The following is a 16,975-nucleotide window of genomic DNA, read 5'->3' on the forward strand; positions in this document are numbered from 1 at the left end:
CTACACTTAGTGTCATTAGTGCCATCATGTACAACAATATTACCTTTTGTGCCCTTAAAAATGATATCTGCTCTACATCATCAACTTTTGTCCCTGGCAGATATACTCTGGTCCTATTCCACCTATCAAAAGAAAATTTAAAGAGAAAAGAAGGCAACTACAACGTGTATTCCCAGGTGGTCACCTTCTAAATTACTAACCCAGCCTAACGCTGCTTAACTTTGCACGAGAACCGGGGCATTTAGCTGGTACGATAGTTCGCTGGTGTTAGGCTTCTTTTACATATAGAAGTCACATGGCTTTCTAAAGGAAACTGTCTAACAAGGTTTATAAACCTTTTTGAGACAATAATTAGTTTTTAGAAAGCAAAGGGAGGCACAGATTTAGCACAGGAGATCAGCAATTTTTCGAAAACTTAATGAAGTGTCACTTCAACTTAAAAGGAAATTAATTACAGTGATAAACTGCAAATGCGTATTAAATGCCTTCACTGAAAAACTGGAAATATTTGAAAGCAATTTCATGGTATGCAAGAGTTAGCTGAAATCAATGAATCTCTCACTGAGAATGATCTTAAGAATTATTCAGATCATTTGTGATCTTTAAAAGGTGAAATGAAAAACAGATATTCAGATTTATTTTCTTTTGAAGTGAAGCCATGGATTTGGATGCAATTGGATGCAATGCTGGATCTGCTAGTGAAGTAATTCAAGAACTCATTGAATTAAAATGTAACAAAGATTGCAAATATAAATTTGAAAAAAGGTGGAATGGCTGAGTTGTTGGGATCAAAAACAACTAAACTTCTTTATCCAACAATGTGATCTGAAATGGCAAAATTACTTCTTTGTTTTCCAACATCTTATATGGTTGAAAGCGGTTGTAGTTCAGTAAATAAAATTTTAACAAAGGAAAGAAACAGAATTGATATGTTCAAGAGGAGACATTAGAATTAAACTTACTAACAACATCAAACTTTTAGCTAAGAAGCATCAGGCTCAGGAATCCCATTGAATAAAGAGTAAGTATAGCGTATTGTCTTGTTTAAAATTTCATGGGGGATGATTAGGAAAAAAAATTGTCTAAAAAAAAGCCCTTTAGGGGGCAATAATTAAAAAAAGGTTGAAATTATCAGCAGTTGAACCATCGATATCAAGTGGGTTTATATGATTGCATCCCCTCCCTTCTAGTGTTTACATATGAAAAGAAGTCTTTGCTATTTTTCTTTGCATCCTTTGCCAAAGGTTTCTCATAATCTTCCTTAGCTTGCCTAACATCCTCTGTAACTTTATTGCCAACTAGTTTATATCTATTATAGGTTTCTTATAATTTATATTTGTCCCATGCATTATTCTCTGCAGTGGGTCTCATTAGGTCATCTGACATCCATTTAAGTCTAAGCCTTGAATGATATTTCTTAGTTCATATGAAAAGTATAGCAGCTTTTATAATTATTTCCTTGAATGTTTTCCATTTAGAATTTTCCAATGGTAACATCATCGGTTGGTCCCACTGTATGGAATTTAAAAACCATCTGCGACCACTGTATTCATCTTTATGAAAGCAAAAACCCTTCCCTTTACCCTTGATGGTAGTTATATCTTTAAGTAAATCTCATATCAATACACTGTGATCGTTGTATTAATTTGCATTTAATTTGCAGTTAAAAGAACTACTAGGTGTGCCACCTAGTAGTTCTTTTAACTGCAAATTCTTTTAACTACTAGGTGTGCCACCTAGTAGTTTTTAACTGCAAATTAAAAAAAATATATGAAATATCACTGCTGCTAATCAGATCAAGGGTATTACTCTCTCTCTCTCTCTCTCTCTCTCTCTCTCTCTCTCTCTCTTGTTCCCTTTTTAACATGCCACTGTAGAAAATAGTTTTCCAATAAATCCACAAAAGTCTTTCTGGTGTGTGTGACCAATCCGTAAATTCCAGTCAATATCTAAAAAATTAAAATCCCAAATTATAAGGCATTCTGATTTACTGGCCCACTTTGTAAAGTTAATCATTGTATTCATCAGAGTCATTACACCTATAACACCCTCCTATTCTCATTTTTGCTTTCCCAATGCTTCTGTCACACCAAACTGACTCAAATTGCACTGGCCACCCATGTCCATTGGATACACTGCTTTAGATTTTATATACTTCTTAACTAAGGGCATAAATCTCCATCCTGTCCTTTTTGTATACATCGTACTCCCCATATTCAAATTCTGCATATGTTATATCTGAGTAATGCCGCTTGTCTGATATTCCAGCAGTGTCTGCATTTGATGACTTGACCAGCACTTCAAATTCATCAAATTTATTTATATGCTCCTAGCATTGGTGTAAATGCAAGTATACATGCACCTGTTCTTACTCTTAGTTACCCTAACACAGCCAATATATTTGCCTGTTCCATGATGACCCACAGCAAACCTTGAAATTCCCAGCACCTTGCTTTTCAGGCTACTGCACATAGCAATAGAAACAGTGCAAGAATCACTTTTACCTCTACTTGCAGCTATTGTTAATGTATTTATTAGTCTGTGTAACTCCCCCCCCCCCAAACCAGCAGTTTTCTTACTTACTTAAATGCTGCCTTGATAGCATCAGCAAATATTCTTTAATCCTTGCTGTTTAAGTGTATCTCATCCCTATAGAGGCAGTCTCTCCTGTTAACAAGCACACAGACATGCTGAAAAAATTTTACCCCATCAGCCTTATACAATCTCTCCAGGGTCAAATTGATTGACAAACCTCTCATCATACAGGTGAGAGCTTTGTCAATCAATCGTGCCTGGACAGAATTGCAGACAGTTTCAAATTCAACCACACTAACTTGCACCTTTTCCTCAACATTGTCCTGTACTTGTTAAGTAAGTCAGCTGATATACTCTTAATGTCATGAGTGCCAACATGTATAACAGTATCACCTTTTGTGCCCTTAAAAGATATCTGTTCTGCAGTGTCTTCAACTTTTCCCCCCCTGGTCCTATTCCACCTATCCTTTTTGCAAAGTATATTTCCCATTTCCCTGACAGTAGAGTCACCTAGAATAGTTACCTTCTGTGGGACCAATGCATTCTGCCTTGGGATTTGCATCTGTGTTGCCTGATGCTCAAATGTGAGCTCTGGTATTGAGTTGGATAGCTAAGTGTTTGATGGACCCCATTTTAATACCTTTGAGGGTATTTACTCTACTCATACAGGCCCATCAATGCTGAAATGGTGGACCTTTAGACTCTCTGTGCCAAGCACAGAGAAAAGGTGCAAAGGTCGTTTTTATAGTGTAAATTGTATTAGTTACCAATTCAAATCATTAAATGCACTGCACTTTCATCGTTATCATAGGTTCTGTTATAAGAACCAATTTTTAATAGCTTCGTGTTATTTTTCTAAAGCATGTTTCTGGAGATCACAACCATAAAACAATAAAAACAATTATAAACGGGTAGTTAACTCCATGTTATTGTATTTGCAAAAATACCAATAGCTAAAATTGTGTGGTTTTTTTTATGTTATTATGGTGAAACATGCTTCCCTTTACTGAAATCTTCATTCTTATAAAAAACAAATTTTCAGAATCTTCCTTCATTCCTTTTTTTTTTTGGTTGTTTTTGGCGCATCGGCTTCTGTGGCCATAATCCACCTCCCAAGGTTTTTGCAGTACTTTGATCCAAGCCCGAAGCGGGATTCGAACCTGCAACCTTTGGGTTGCCAGGTAGGCACTTTACCCACCCAGCTAGCCCGGTCGGCCTGCGCAAATCTTGTTAGTTGCAATTTGTGCATTTCGTTAAAAAATGCTTATGCATGTTATTGAAATTTATAAAGAAAAGAGGAGATTATCTTGGAAACGAGCCTTTTGAAGCATTTCTGAAGACGACGACTCCTTGGGCAACAAACCAACGAGTGCCGAGCCAGTAATGAGTGATCAATGAGTGTGCATTTAGTTGATGATGATGGTGAAGAATAAACATTCTTTAACATGTGTAAGTCATAAGTAATATCTACTATTATTATAATTTGCTTAATTTTACAGGCTACATTTTCATTTCTTTGGATAAATCAATCATTTTTTAAACAAACTAATTAGCTAACTAATTTTGTTGTTGATAAAGTAACCCCTATTTTTAATATTATGTCTATGGGAAATAAATTCCCGCTTTACGATCGTGCGCTAAAAAAAAGGTAAACTGCAGCCATTATCAACCCACTGCAGGATGGAAGCCTCCTCAACAATTCATGCTGAGGGACATGGACCATATAATCTACCACGCTGGTCCAGTGCGGGTTGGCAGAGCGACCGTATTTAGCAGTCAGGGGCTTGAACCCCGGACTACTCAAAGAGCGTGTGCTACTGCACTCCCGCTCCTGACCACTCGGCTACGGAGGCTCGTGCGCTAGGAATAAATTAACTCATAAAGTCGAGAACTACCTGTATATGATGAGAGCCTTGTTACCCAATTCAGCCCTGGAAAGATTGTTCAAGGCTCAAGGGATAGAATTTTTTTAGACTGGTCTGTGCTTTTTGACAGGAGAGACTACTTCTACAGGGATGGGATACACTTAAATAGAAAGAATTTAAGAATATTTGCTGATGCTATCGAGGCAGTGTTAGGTGGGTTGGAAAACTGCTAGCTTGGGGGGGGGGATACACAAGACTAAAAGGTTAACAGTGGCCACAGGCAGAGGCAAAAGTGATTCTTGCACTGCTTCTATTAGAATGAGCAGCAGCCTGGAAAGCAAGGTAAGGGAGATTTCCTGAACTGCTGGGAATCATAGTGGAACAAATAAATACATGGGCTGTGTTAGGTAACTAAAAGTAGGAACGGGTGCATGTATACTAGCATGTACACCAATGCTAGGAGTATAGTTAATAAATTTGATGAGCGTGAAGTGCTAGTCAAGACATCAAAGGCAGATATTGTTGGGATATCAGAGACGTGGTGTCACACAGGTATAAGCAGTGCAGAATTCGAATTTGGGGAGTACAATGTGTACAGAAAGGATAGACATAACAGGAAGGGAGGAGTGGTTATACTGTTAGTTGATATTAGTGGACAATGCAATGTTGAGTCCGTTTGGTGTGACATAAGGAATGGGAAAGGAAAAATGAGAGTAGGTGTGTGTTATAGGCCTAATGAATCTGATGAGTATAATGAGCAATTGTGCAGAGAAATAGAGTGGGCCAGTAAATCAGAATGTCTTATAATGGGGGATTTTAACTTTCCAGGTATTGACTGGAACTTGTGGTTTGGTCAGTCGCACAGTAGCAAGACTTTTGTGAATTTGTTGGATGACTGTTTTCTAAAGTAGCATGTTCGAGAGGCAACCTGAGGGATTAATACTCTTGATCTGATTATCAGCAGTGATTATTCATGTATTAAGAATTTGCAGATAAAGGAACCACTGGACACAATGTACACAGTGATCACAATGTACTGATGTGGGAATTACTTAAAGATGTAACTACCATCAAAGCAAAAGGGAAGGGCTTTTGCTTTTGTAAAGGTGACTACAGGGGTCTCAGAGAGTTTTTAAATTCTGTAAAGTGGAACCAACTGATAATAATACCAACAGCAAATTCTAAATGGAAAGCATTCAATGAATTAACCTTGGAAGCTACTAGGCTTTTCATACCAAGCAAGAAATACTGTTCAAGGTTTACGCTTAAATGGATGTCAGATGAACTAATGAGGCTCGTGGCAGAGAAGAAAAATGTATGGGATGCATATAAATTATTGGGCAACACAGAAGCATATGGTAGATATAAACTAGTCTGTAATAAGTCACAAAGGAGGTTAAGCAAGAGAAGGCAGCAGATTACGAGAAATCTTTAGCAAAGGATGCAAAGAAAAACAGCAAAGAGTTCTTCACTTATGTAAACTCTAGAAGGAAGGAAATGAATCAGATTGGCCCACTTGGTATCGATGGTTCAACTGTTGATGATCCTGCTCAGGTACCCAAAAAACTAAATGAGTATTTTGCATCTACATTCACACAAGAGGAGTTATTCAGGGAGGGGGAATGCTAGAAGTGAATTAAACTCTAGCAGTGAGCTAGATGATTTTGTAATAACTGAGAGCAAAGTTGAGGAGAAATTGTTGAAGTTAAATATAGGAGGCAGCAAAGGAAGTACGCAAACCCTTAGCCATTATTATGAGAGTTTCCTTGGACTGAGGGGAGGTCCCCATGGAGGTGTACAAATGTATCACCAATTCACAAAGGGAGTTCAAAATGTGATACAAATAACTATAGACCTGTTAGTTTAACTTGTGTTCCAGGGAAAATAATGGAATCACTGGTTAAAGAAGCATTGCAGAATCATCTAGACAAGACTGCAGTAATAGTTGAGACACAGCATGGGTTTGTTAAAGGGAGATCTTGTCTGACCAATTTGATTGAATACTATGATGTGTCACAAAGGAACTGAATGCCAAAAATAATTTTGATATCATATACTTGTCTGTAATAAGTCACAAAGGAGGATAGCATCGTCCATCCCCGAACGATGCTATCATCACCGATCAGGCGCATAAGTTCTGGGATCTGTTCCCCAGTGAACATTAATAGAGATAGAGGAACGTGGATCCATCCCTTCTTCGGGGCTACTATCCTCAGAAGGGATGAACGGTTCCATATGACCCACTCCCGAGCCACTTCCGGTTCCATAACACAAGAGAACGGAACACGTGGGAATGAAACACGTGATGAGTACCGTGAACCTGCTGGTATTTAAAGATGCACTGCAGAACAAAGAAAATACCGCTGAAGAAGGCAGAAGCCTTCGAAAGCTATGGTTTTATCACTTTTAATTTAGTATATTTTAATGTATTTTATGGTTTTATTGTTCTTAACCCAGTATATTTTAATGTATATTTTATATTTTTTAGTTGTAAAGTTAAATATAATTTATTGTAAATACAGGCAAATATAATTTATTATAAATACATAGTTATCAAGATTCCAGTTCTCGTTTTCGTTGTGTTTTATTTCTACATAAGGTTGGTGGAAAACATTTAAAACTACAATATGAAGTTTCATATTGTAGTATCTTTTGATACTGTTGCACATGGAAGACTGCTGTACAAATTGGAGAAGTATGGCATTAAGGGTAAGTTGCTACAATGGATAAAGGGATGGTTGAGTGCAAGACGACAAAGAGTGGTAATTAATGGACACTACTCTTCATAGACAAATGTTATTATTGTAGTTCCCGAGAGTTCGTTATTGGGCCCATTGTTGTTTTGTATATTTATCAATGATATTGATGAAGGTATATATCAGATTTAATGTCCAAGTTTGCATATGATACAAAGGTTGGCAGGGTTGTTAACGACAGTAAAGACAGTATGCTACTCCAACTGGATTTAGTTGGGCAAATGGGCTGAGAAGTGGCAACTGAAGTTTAACATTGACAAATGCAAAGTACTGAATATGGGTAGCAATAACCGAAGAGAAATGTACCAACTGTGTGGCACTACACTCAGAGAAGTGGAAAGTGAAAAAGACCTGGGGGTAATTGTGCAGTCAAATATAAAGTTCACTGAGCAGTGCAGACGGCCTGCCAAGGCAGGTAATGGAGTCTTGTTGATGATATATAGAAATTTTGCTAGCAGGGACAGGGAGGTGATTATCCCGTTATACAAGGCAGTGGTCACGCCACACCTAGAGTACTGTGTACAGGTCTGGAGGCCTCATTTTAGGAAGGATGTTGAGTTGCTAAAACAACTACAAAGAGGGCAACAAGATTGGTGAGGGGAACAAAGGGATGCTCTTACCAAGAAAGGCTTAAGTTCTGCAAATTGCAGTGCCTGGAGAGTTGGAACCTGCGAAGTGATCTGATTGAGGTGTATAAGGCCTTGAATGGGTTGAGCAAGCTGAATGCTAATGGGATTCTTCCTCTTGCTCAGATTAAGAACCTGAGGGTGCACAGTTTCAAATTGAAGAAAGACAGTTGTAGAATAGATTAGGAAATTTTTCTTTAGCCAGCGGGTAGTTGATTGGTGGAACAGACTTCCATCTTTTGTTGCGGAAATTGATAGCCTGGGCTTGGCACACCCAGGGTCCTGAGCCGGATATCATCATTCTTCTCTTTCTTGGTAATTCCTTTCTACCACTCTCTCTCTCTCTCGCTCTCAGGGTAACTCGGGTATTTTTTTTTTTTTTTTGGCTAGTAAAATAATAAGCCTCAGGCTTCCTTGCACCATATAGCTAATAATAATAATAATAAATTTAAGGCTGAGTTGGACAGGCATTTGGAACGAATGGAGGGGTGAAATGAAGATTTTTTTTTTTTTTTTTGGGCTAATACTACATAAGCTTGCTTTATTGCATCGTATGCCTCTACTAATGTTAATATTCAAACTGTCAACTGGCTCTCTCTCGCTTACAGATGCCAGACTTACTTATTTTATTTCATGTGGTTTTTTTCCAAAATTGAAAAGTGGGTTGCATGCTTTTATGAAATCATTAGAAATTTTTTGAAGTTTGAACAAGGGGAACAAAAGACAAATGGATAGAATTATTAGGATTTAAAATAATGAAACTCATAGAGTTATCAGCTGCTACTTGAACAGAAAAAAAAATTTTTTTTTAGATGGAATTTTTTTTTATCACTTAGTACATTGGTTGCCAAACTACTAAGATATATGGACCCCTTTAAAAATGAAAAAAGTTTGCTGACCTACTATATATATACACTGTGCTGCCACTTTATTAGGTACACCTACCTAGTGGCATGTTGAGCCTCCTTTAACCTTCAAAACAGCTTGAATTCTTCTAGGCATGGATTGAACAAGATGGTAAAAACATTTTGCAGGAATGGAGTACCATGCAGACATGAGTGTCTCACTCAGTTCCTTGAGATTCGACAGAGGTGTAGACCTGCAGCGAACAGCCCTTTCCAGCTCATCCCAAAGATGTTCAATAGGATTGAGATTTGCGGGCCACTGCAGCAAAGAAAAGTCATTGTCATGTTCCTAGAACCATTCCATAGTGATTCGGGCTTTGTGCACCGTTGCAATTATCCTGCTGGAAGTAACCATCTGACCGAGGATAAACTGTCAACATGAACGGATGCACTTGGTCAGCAACTATTGTTTAGGTACAATGTGGCATTCAGAACTGAATCTATGAGTATCAGTGGACCCAATGTGTGCCAAGAAAACGTTCCCCACTTCATAACACTGCCCCCACTACCTTGCACAGTAGTTGTCAGACATGATGGGTCCATGGATTTGTGTTGTTTTTTGCCAAATTCTGAGCCTTCCATCAATGTTATGCACCAGGAACTTTGACTCTTCAGACCAAGCAACTGTTTTCCAATCCTCGGTAGTCCAGTGTTGGTTTGCTGTGCCCACTGGAGGCGTACTCTCTTGTTATTCATTAATAACAAAGGTACGCAATGTGGCCATCTGCTGTTGTAGCCCATTTGTGACAAAGTGCGACTATTGGTCCATTGCGATATTTTGTTCTGTGCACCAAGCTTGTATTCTGACATGATGTGTGACATTGTGTCCTGTCTGTTTGCTTGCACAGTTCTAGTCATCCTCCTCTGACTTCTCTCATCAACAAGTGATTTTCTTACACAGGAGTGCTGTTTAGAGGATGTTTTCTGTTTGTTGCACCATTCTCAATACATCCTTGAAACTGTGGTGCATGAAAAGTTCAGGCGAACTGCTGTTTCAGAGATGCTTTATCTAGCTGCCTTGCACCTACTACCATGCTACGTTCGAAGTCCGTTAGATCACTCCTTTTCCCCATTCTTGCTATGGTTTGTACACTTAACTGATACTAGAAAGGTTGTTCTGCTGTATTTATATCTACAACTGTGGTCATGTGACTTGCAACTTTGTGGGACAAACCATTTGTGTGCATAGCAGAGGTGTACCTAATAAAGTGGCAGCACAGAGTATATATATATATATATACTGGGTTTTCTGAAAAGAAAAGTCAAAGTTTTATGTTTAAAACAACTCAATTTTATTCTTATTTTTACATAAATATATAATAATAACCGTATTTATCATCAGTTTGCTATACATAAAACGAATAATTTGACTAGTACCAGAGGGTCGTTTCGCAGACCCCCTGAAACTGGTCTACAGATCCTAGTTTGGGAACTGCTGACTTAGTAAGCTGGTTTAAATATGGATGGGGTACATATGAGGTGTAGCAGTAAAGTTCTGGAATGGTGCAATAAAAAGAACACAAAGTGAAGAAGCTCAAACATTGTTTTATTTTTATTAAAAGTAATCACTACCTCACTGTATACACTTATTACATTATTCTAAAATTTTCTGCAAAGGGTCAGAGAAAACATCCAAAAAGATGATATTCATTTTGGTGGTTACATTTTTCTTTATCTCCTCAACATCTGGAAATCTCTTTTCTATGACAGCAGTTTTTCACCTTTGGAAAGAGGAAGAAGCCCTCTGATGCCAAATTGGGAGAATAGATTGGATGGTTGAGCTGTACAATGCCAGGTTTAGCAGAAATATCTTCACAACAAGTTTAGAATGGGTGGGGGGGCATTGTCCTGCAACAAGAACCAGCTGCATTTCTCTCGAAATTGTGGCCTTGCCCAGAAAATGTACTTCAGTAGTCTTTGGAGCACCTGTACATAGAATGCAGCATTGACTCTCTCCGCTTTGGGTACAAATTCCTTGCAAATCACAGCCTGTTCGTGTTCATCAAAAAACATGATCAGCATTGTCTTGATCCTGGGCCTCTTTTAACAAAACTTTTTGAGCCTTGGTGATGATTTTGAAGTCCACTGCACGCTCTGATGTTTTGTCTCTAGATCATACTGAAGCACCCAACACTCATCTTCAGTGACAATACAGTTGAGCAAATTAGGATTGCCTTGACAAGTCTGGATGAAGTCTTTGCATGATAACAATCTTTGTCGCTTTCTGCTCATCCATGAGGCTGTGTGGCAAAATTTTTCACAGATCTTCCTTTTCCCTAAAACTTCATGCAGAATTTGACAAATCAGCTCCTTATTCATATCCTCATCAACCATCATTGTGAGGGTCAGATGACAATCTCTTACTACAATTTACCAAACTTTTGCCAGCTCTCTCTCCTCATTTCGATAGGTTTTGACAGACACACACTTCTTGGGTCATCATGAACATCCTCACGACTGTCTTTGAACTGGTTATACCATTCAAGCACACTGATGGACTTAACATTTCATTGCCATAAATGGTTTTTAACATGTATGTTTCTGTTTAAGATTTTCCCAGTTTAAAGCAAAATTTGATATTCATTTCTTGCTCCATTGCAAAATCATGACATGAAACATTAATGCTCCTAATGAAATTGGCTGTTACTCTCACCTATCAACCTTTTGTACAATCTCTGTACGAGCATCTGTTGGAGGAAGTTGGAACTGCAGCACCAGTCTGGGAACTTTATTGCCACACCTTGTAAGTTGTCTTGAGGACTGTATGATGTCAGTCAGTGACCAGGTACTCTGATATGGGCACCTGTATGTGATGAGAGGACCTCCCAGTAATGCTGATACCAGCTAACACCTTAGGAATATGGCATGTTTCTTGTGCACTGTGACCTATGGTAATTCAGAAAGAGGAATCCTGTTGGTTGAGGATTGCCCTACTGCAACACACCACTAGTTTCAACAAGATGGAAGATTCTGAGCTGGCTTATGCAGGATGTTTGTGCACAGGGATTGAAATCTAGTTCAGAGAACACCTGGCTCACTCCTGAGTATGTTAGCAACTGAAAGAAGAAAAAGTAATCCAGAGACATAAAATGGAAATACATATCAGGAAGAAAGAAAAGTGGTAAAGCCAATAACTTGCAAGAAACATGCATATGCAGAGAAGTTTGCTGAGAAATATTCTATTGGAACACAGACTGAAATGACCATTCCACCTAAAGACTCTATCACTCTATTGTTTGCTATATGGACAGTGCCTATACTTACCCAAGAAAGATAAAGCCAAGCCAGAGAAGCAAAGGCATTAGCCCCTAATGTCAAATGGCAAATTCACCAAACTTAAATAATGCCAAAATTTATTCAATGGAGCTGTCGTGAACTTTTCCAGAATTTTGATGTTGTCAGGGCTTTTCTGTTTAAGCATGAATCAATTTGCCTCTGTCTATAGGTGACTTATTTATTATTACTAGCCATATAGTGCAAGGAAGCCTTGAGGCTTATGCTGCACCAGCTAAAAAAAAAATTCTGAGTTACCCTGAGAGAGAGAGAGAGAGAGAGTCAGAAGTAGAGGGGAATCATCAAGAAAGAGAAGAATGATGATATCCAGCTCAGGACCCTGGGTGTGCCAAGCCCATATTCACCAGATGTGAGCCCCTGGGAATTTAAAGATAACAGAATGCAAATCCAAGAACAGTACAATCATTCAAAAATATAGGGTGGGGAATGATCCAGTGTATTGTAGAGCCACCATTGTTGTAGACAATCATACCCCCTATCAGTAATTCTGCTTACTACTCTCTTGGAAATGATTGCAAGTCATACTGCTGTAGGATTCCTCTTAACCATCTGTTTCATTTACTTGCCACCTAGGAATGATATCTCCCAGGAATGTCTTGATGAACTGATCTCACAAAACTTCTGCCCCCCCCTCCGTTCTCGTCCTGGATGATTTTAATGGTTACAGTACATTGTGGGGCAATACTAGTCATTGTGGTCAGATAATAGAGTGTATGCCATTGTGGTCAGATAATAGAGTGTATGCCATTGTGGTCAGATAATAGAGTGTATGCCTGATTGTAACAAATTCTCCATTTTAAGCTTGCAAACAACCACATACTTTTATCAGCCAATGCCGGATTTTATTGTTTTGATTTGTCTATTTGTTTCTCTTCCCTCTTTCCATTATTTACACGAAAAGTAGCTGAAACCTTCTTGGGAGTGATCACTTTCCAGTGATATTCACCTTGGTCAGTTGTCAAAAACTATGAGGTGTTGATGAACACCTCATAGTTGTTGATGAATTTCTGTAAACTTTGTCCATTTGGCAAACAGAATTCAGATAATTGCAGTCACTTGTTCATCTGCTCACATTTCAAGTTGGGCAACCATTTTTTGGTTTGGTTGCAAAGGCATACAGCATCCTTTAACAACATTCATTAGAAAAGAAGCATTATATATGTCCCTTTATTGATGCATTTTACTATTGGGAAAATAGAGATTTCTCCCCAAAATCATCTATTACCTTACTTTTCAAATAGCTGTAATAAAAGTTCATCGTGTTATGGAAACAGAAAAATTTTCCAAGAACAAATTTGCTTATGCAAATTTGTTCTTGAAAATTCAGAGTACATGAAAAAAGTATTCCTTTAGTGTGTCAGTTCACTGCAGCTAATATACAGCTGTAAACCCATCGAAAATTTCATAATCAACCCGTGTGTAATTTTTATGATTTATTATATGAATGTAATAGATAAGGGAAAAATAAAAATAATTTTTTAAGAAAATTTAATGTCTTTTACAGAATCAGATCTGAAATGGACCATCCCAGTTCACATTTAATAGGACAGTATGGCTACTGTACTCAAGTATGCTTTCATTTTTCTTTTTCCAATGATATCACATGTTTTTATCTTCTTTTAAAACAACTTAGCTTTTGTGTGCATTAGATTAATTAGTTTCTCTTTTTTTTCCCTCCTACAATGTATTATAATTCACAGATTTTATATAATTTTATTTTCAATTTTTTGTGTCATTTATTGATCAATTATGTTTGTAAGGAACAGTTTCATTAAAAATGGATAATTTATTATTTATGCAGGAGATGGTAAATTTAATGTTAATTGGACATGCAGTGACAAATGTGTTTGATGGAGATATTGAACTTAATTCAAATGCCCCATTAACCTTACATGGCATTTCAGGACCATCGAAAATTGGTTTTCTTTCATTATATGAATATCAAAATACATGTGAGGTAAGCTTGCTTATTTCTCATTTTCACTATTAACAAAATCAAGTTAAACAAATTTATCATTCATTTTTATTTAAAGATATAAGTTTCAGTGCAATTTAGGTAGTTAGTAGTCTGATAATAGATTTTTTTAGTTGATTTTTTGAAGTTCAGCACTTTAAAGAACACAGATTTTCTTTTGCCCTCCAATCATTTCATCCATTCTGTGGAAGAATACATGTACATTTTTTCTTGTAAATGTAGAGCACATGAAGAACATATTCCTTCATTATTTCAGCTTGCTATAGCAATATATATTAGTCATAAATATGATCATTAGTAGAGGCATACAATGCAAGAAAGCAAGCTTATGCAGCATCAGCCAAAAAAACCCCCTCCCATTTCACCCTTCCATTCGTTCCAAATGAAGTCTGTTCCACTAATCAACTACCTGCTGGCTAAATGCAAATATCCACACGACTATTCTACAACTGTCTTTCCTCAATTTGAAACTGTGCACCCTCAGGTTCTTAATCTGAGCAAGAGGAAGAATCCCATCAGCATTCAGCTTGCTCAACCCATTCAAGGCCTTATACACCTCAATCAGATCACCTCGCAGGTACCTACTCTCCAGGCACTGCAATTTGCAGAACTTAAGCCTTTCTTGGTAAGAGCACCCCTTTGTTCCCCTCACCAATCTTGTTGCCCTTCTTTGTACTTGTTCTAGCAACTCTACATCCTTCCTAAAATGAGGCCTCCAGACCTGTACACTGTACTCTAGGTGTGGCGTGACCATTGCCTTGTATAACGGGATAATCCCCTCCCTGTCCCTGCTAGCAAAATTCCTATATATCATCGACAAGACTCCATGACCTGCCCTGGCAGGCTGTCTGCATTGCTCAGTGAACTTCATATTTGACTGCACAATTACCCCAGGTCTTTTTCACTTTCCACTTCTCTGAGTGTAGTACCACACAGTTGGTACATTTCTCTTCGGTTATTGCTACCCATATTCAGTACTTTGCATTTGTCAATGTTAAACTTCAGTTGCCACTTCTCAGCCCATTTGCCCAACTTATCTAGATCCAGTTGGAATAGCATACTGTCTTTACTGTCGTTAACAACCCTGCCAACCTTTGTATCATATGCAAACTTGGACATTAAACCTGATATGTACCTTCATCAATATCATTGATAAATATTCAAAACAACAATGGCCCAATAATGAACTCTTGGGAACTACAATAACATCATTTGTCCACAAAGAGCAGTGTCTATTAATTACCACTCTCTGTTGTCTCCCACTCAACCATCCCTTTATCCATTGTAGCAACTTACCCTTAATGCCATACCTCTCCAATTTGTACAGCAGTCTTCCATGTGCAACAGTATCAAAAGATTTCCTAAAATCGAAGTATATGATATCAAAATTATTTTTGGCATTCAGTTCCTTTGTGACCACAACATAGTATCCAATCAAATTGGTCTGACAAGACCTCCCTTTAACAAACCCATGCTGTGTCTTAACTATTACTGCAGTCTTGTCTAGATGATCCTGCGATGCTTCTTTAACCAGTGATTCCATTATTTTTCCTGGAACACAAGTTAAACTAACAGGTCTATAGTTACTTGTGTCATCTTTGAAGCTCCCTTTGTGAATTGGTGATACATTTGCACGCCTCCAGTCCATGGGGACCTCCCCTGAGTCTAAGGATGCTTTCATAATTATGGCTAACGGTTTGCTTACTTCCTTTGCCACCTCTTTTAATATAACTGGATAGATCCCATCAATCCCAAGTACCTTTCTTATGTTTATCTTCAACAATTTCTGCTCCACTTTGCTTTCAGTTATTACAAAATCATTTAGCTCACTGCCAGAGGTGTATTAAATTCTGGTATACCCATCCCTGAATGTGGGAATGTAGATGCAAAATACTCATTCAGTTTGTTAGCTATCTGAGCAGGATCATCAACAGTCGAACCATCGATATCAAGTGAACCAAACTCATTTATCCCCTTCCTTCTAGAGTTTACATAATTAAGGAACTCTTTGCGGTTTTTCTTTTCATCCTTTGCTAAAGATTTCTCATAATCTGCCTTTGCCTGCCTAATCTCCTTTGTGACTTGGTTACAGACCAGCTTATATCTATCATAGGCTTCCATGTCACTCATTAATTTAAATGTATCCCGTGCACTTTTCTTCTCAGCCACGAGTCTCATTAGTTCATCTGACATCCATTTAGGCGTACACCTTGAACAGTATTTCTTGCTGTTGCTGTTGTTGTTTGGTTTTTAGCAGCATTAGCAACTAAGGCCATATTGCTCCGGGAATATGCGGTGGTCATTCCTTGACCTTTCCGCATCCTCCATATTTGATGGTGATGGGCTCGAACCCCGGTCTAATCAAGAAGCATGTGCTACGCACTGCTGCTTCTTCCTACCTGGCTACGGAGGCGCCAGTATTTCTTGCTTGGTATGAAAAGCCTAGTAGCTTCCAAGATTAATTCATTGAATGCTTTCCATTTAGAATTTGCTGTTGGTAATGTTATCAGTTGGTCCCACTGTACAGAATTTAAAAACTGTCTGAGACTTCTGTAGTCACCTTTACAAAAACACTTTCCTTTACTCATGATGGTAGTTACATCTTTAAATAAATCCCACATCAGTACGCTGTGATCACTGCCACTAGTAGTTCCTTTATATGCAAATTCTTAGTGCATGAATAATCATTGCTGATAATCAGATCAAGAGTATATTCCACCCTATGGTTGCCTCTCGAACATGATGTTGTAGAAAACAATCCAGTAAATCCACAAAAGTCTTGCTTTAAGTGCAATTGTCCAATCCACAAGTTCCAATCAATATCTGGGGAGTTAAAATCACACATTATAAGACATTCTGATTCACTGGCTCACTCTATTTCTCTGTATAGTTGTTCATTGTACTCGTCAGAGTCATTAGGCCTATAACACATTCCTACCCTCATTTTTGCTTTCCCAGTGCTTATTTCACACCAAACCGACTCAACATTGCACTGTCCACCAGTGTCAACTAGATATAA

At 38.0% G+C, this 16,975-nt stretch overlaps 1 protein-coding gene across 1 annotated transcript in view; it reads left to right on the top strand.

Annotated features, from left to right (window-relative positions):
* The window catches only part of LOC150090699 (putative ubiquitin carboxyl-terminal hydrolase MINDY-4), a 238,239-nt gene extending 224,268 nt beyond the window's left edge, over positions 1–13,971 (top strand). Inside the window, exons 13-14 of the mRNA XM_090369549.1 lie at positions 13,486–13,549; positions 13,783–13,971. Of these exons, the coding sequence (XP_090225675.1) occupies positions 13,486–13,549; positions 13,783–13,971 (253 nt within the window). The remainder of the gene's footprint in view (positions 1–13,485; positions 13,550–13,782) is intronic.
* The last annotated feature ends 3,004 nt before the right edge of the window (positions 13,972–16,975 follow it).

This window comes from Mastigoproctus giganteus, chromosome 1 (genome assembly GCF_048544385.1).
Source record: "Mastigoproctus giganteus isolate SK-2022 chromosome 1, ASM4854438v1, whole genome shotgun sequence".
NCBI lineage: Eukaryota > Metazoa > Arthropoda > Arachnida > Uropygi > Thelyphonidae > Mastigoproctus > Mastigoproctus giganteus.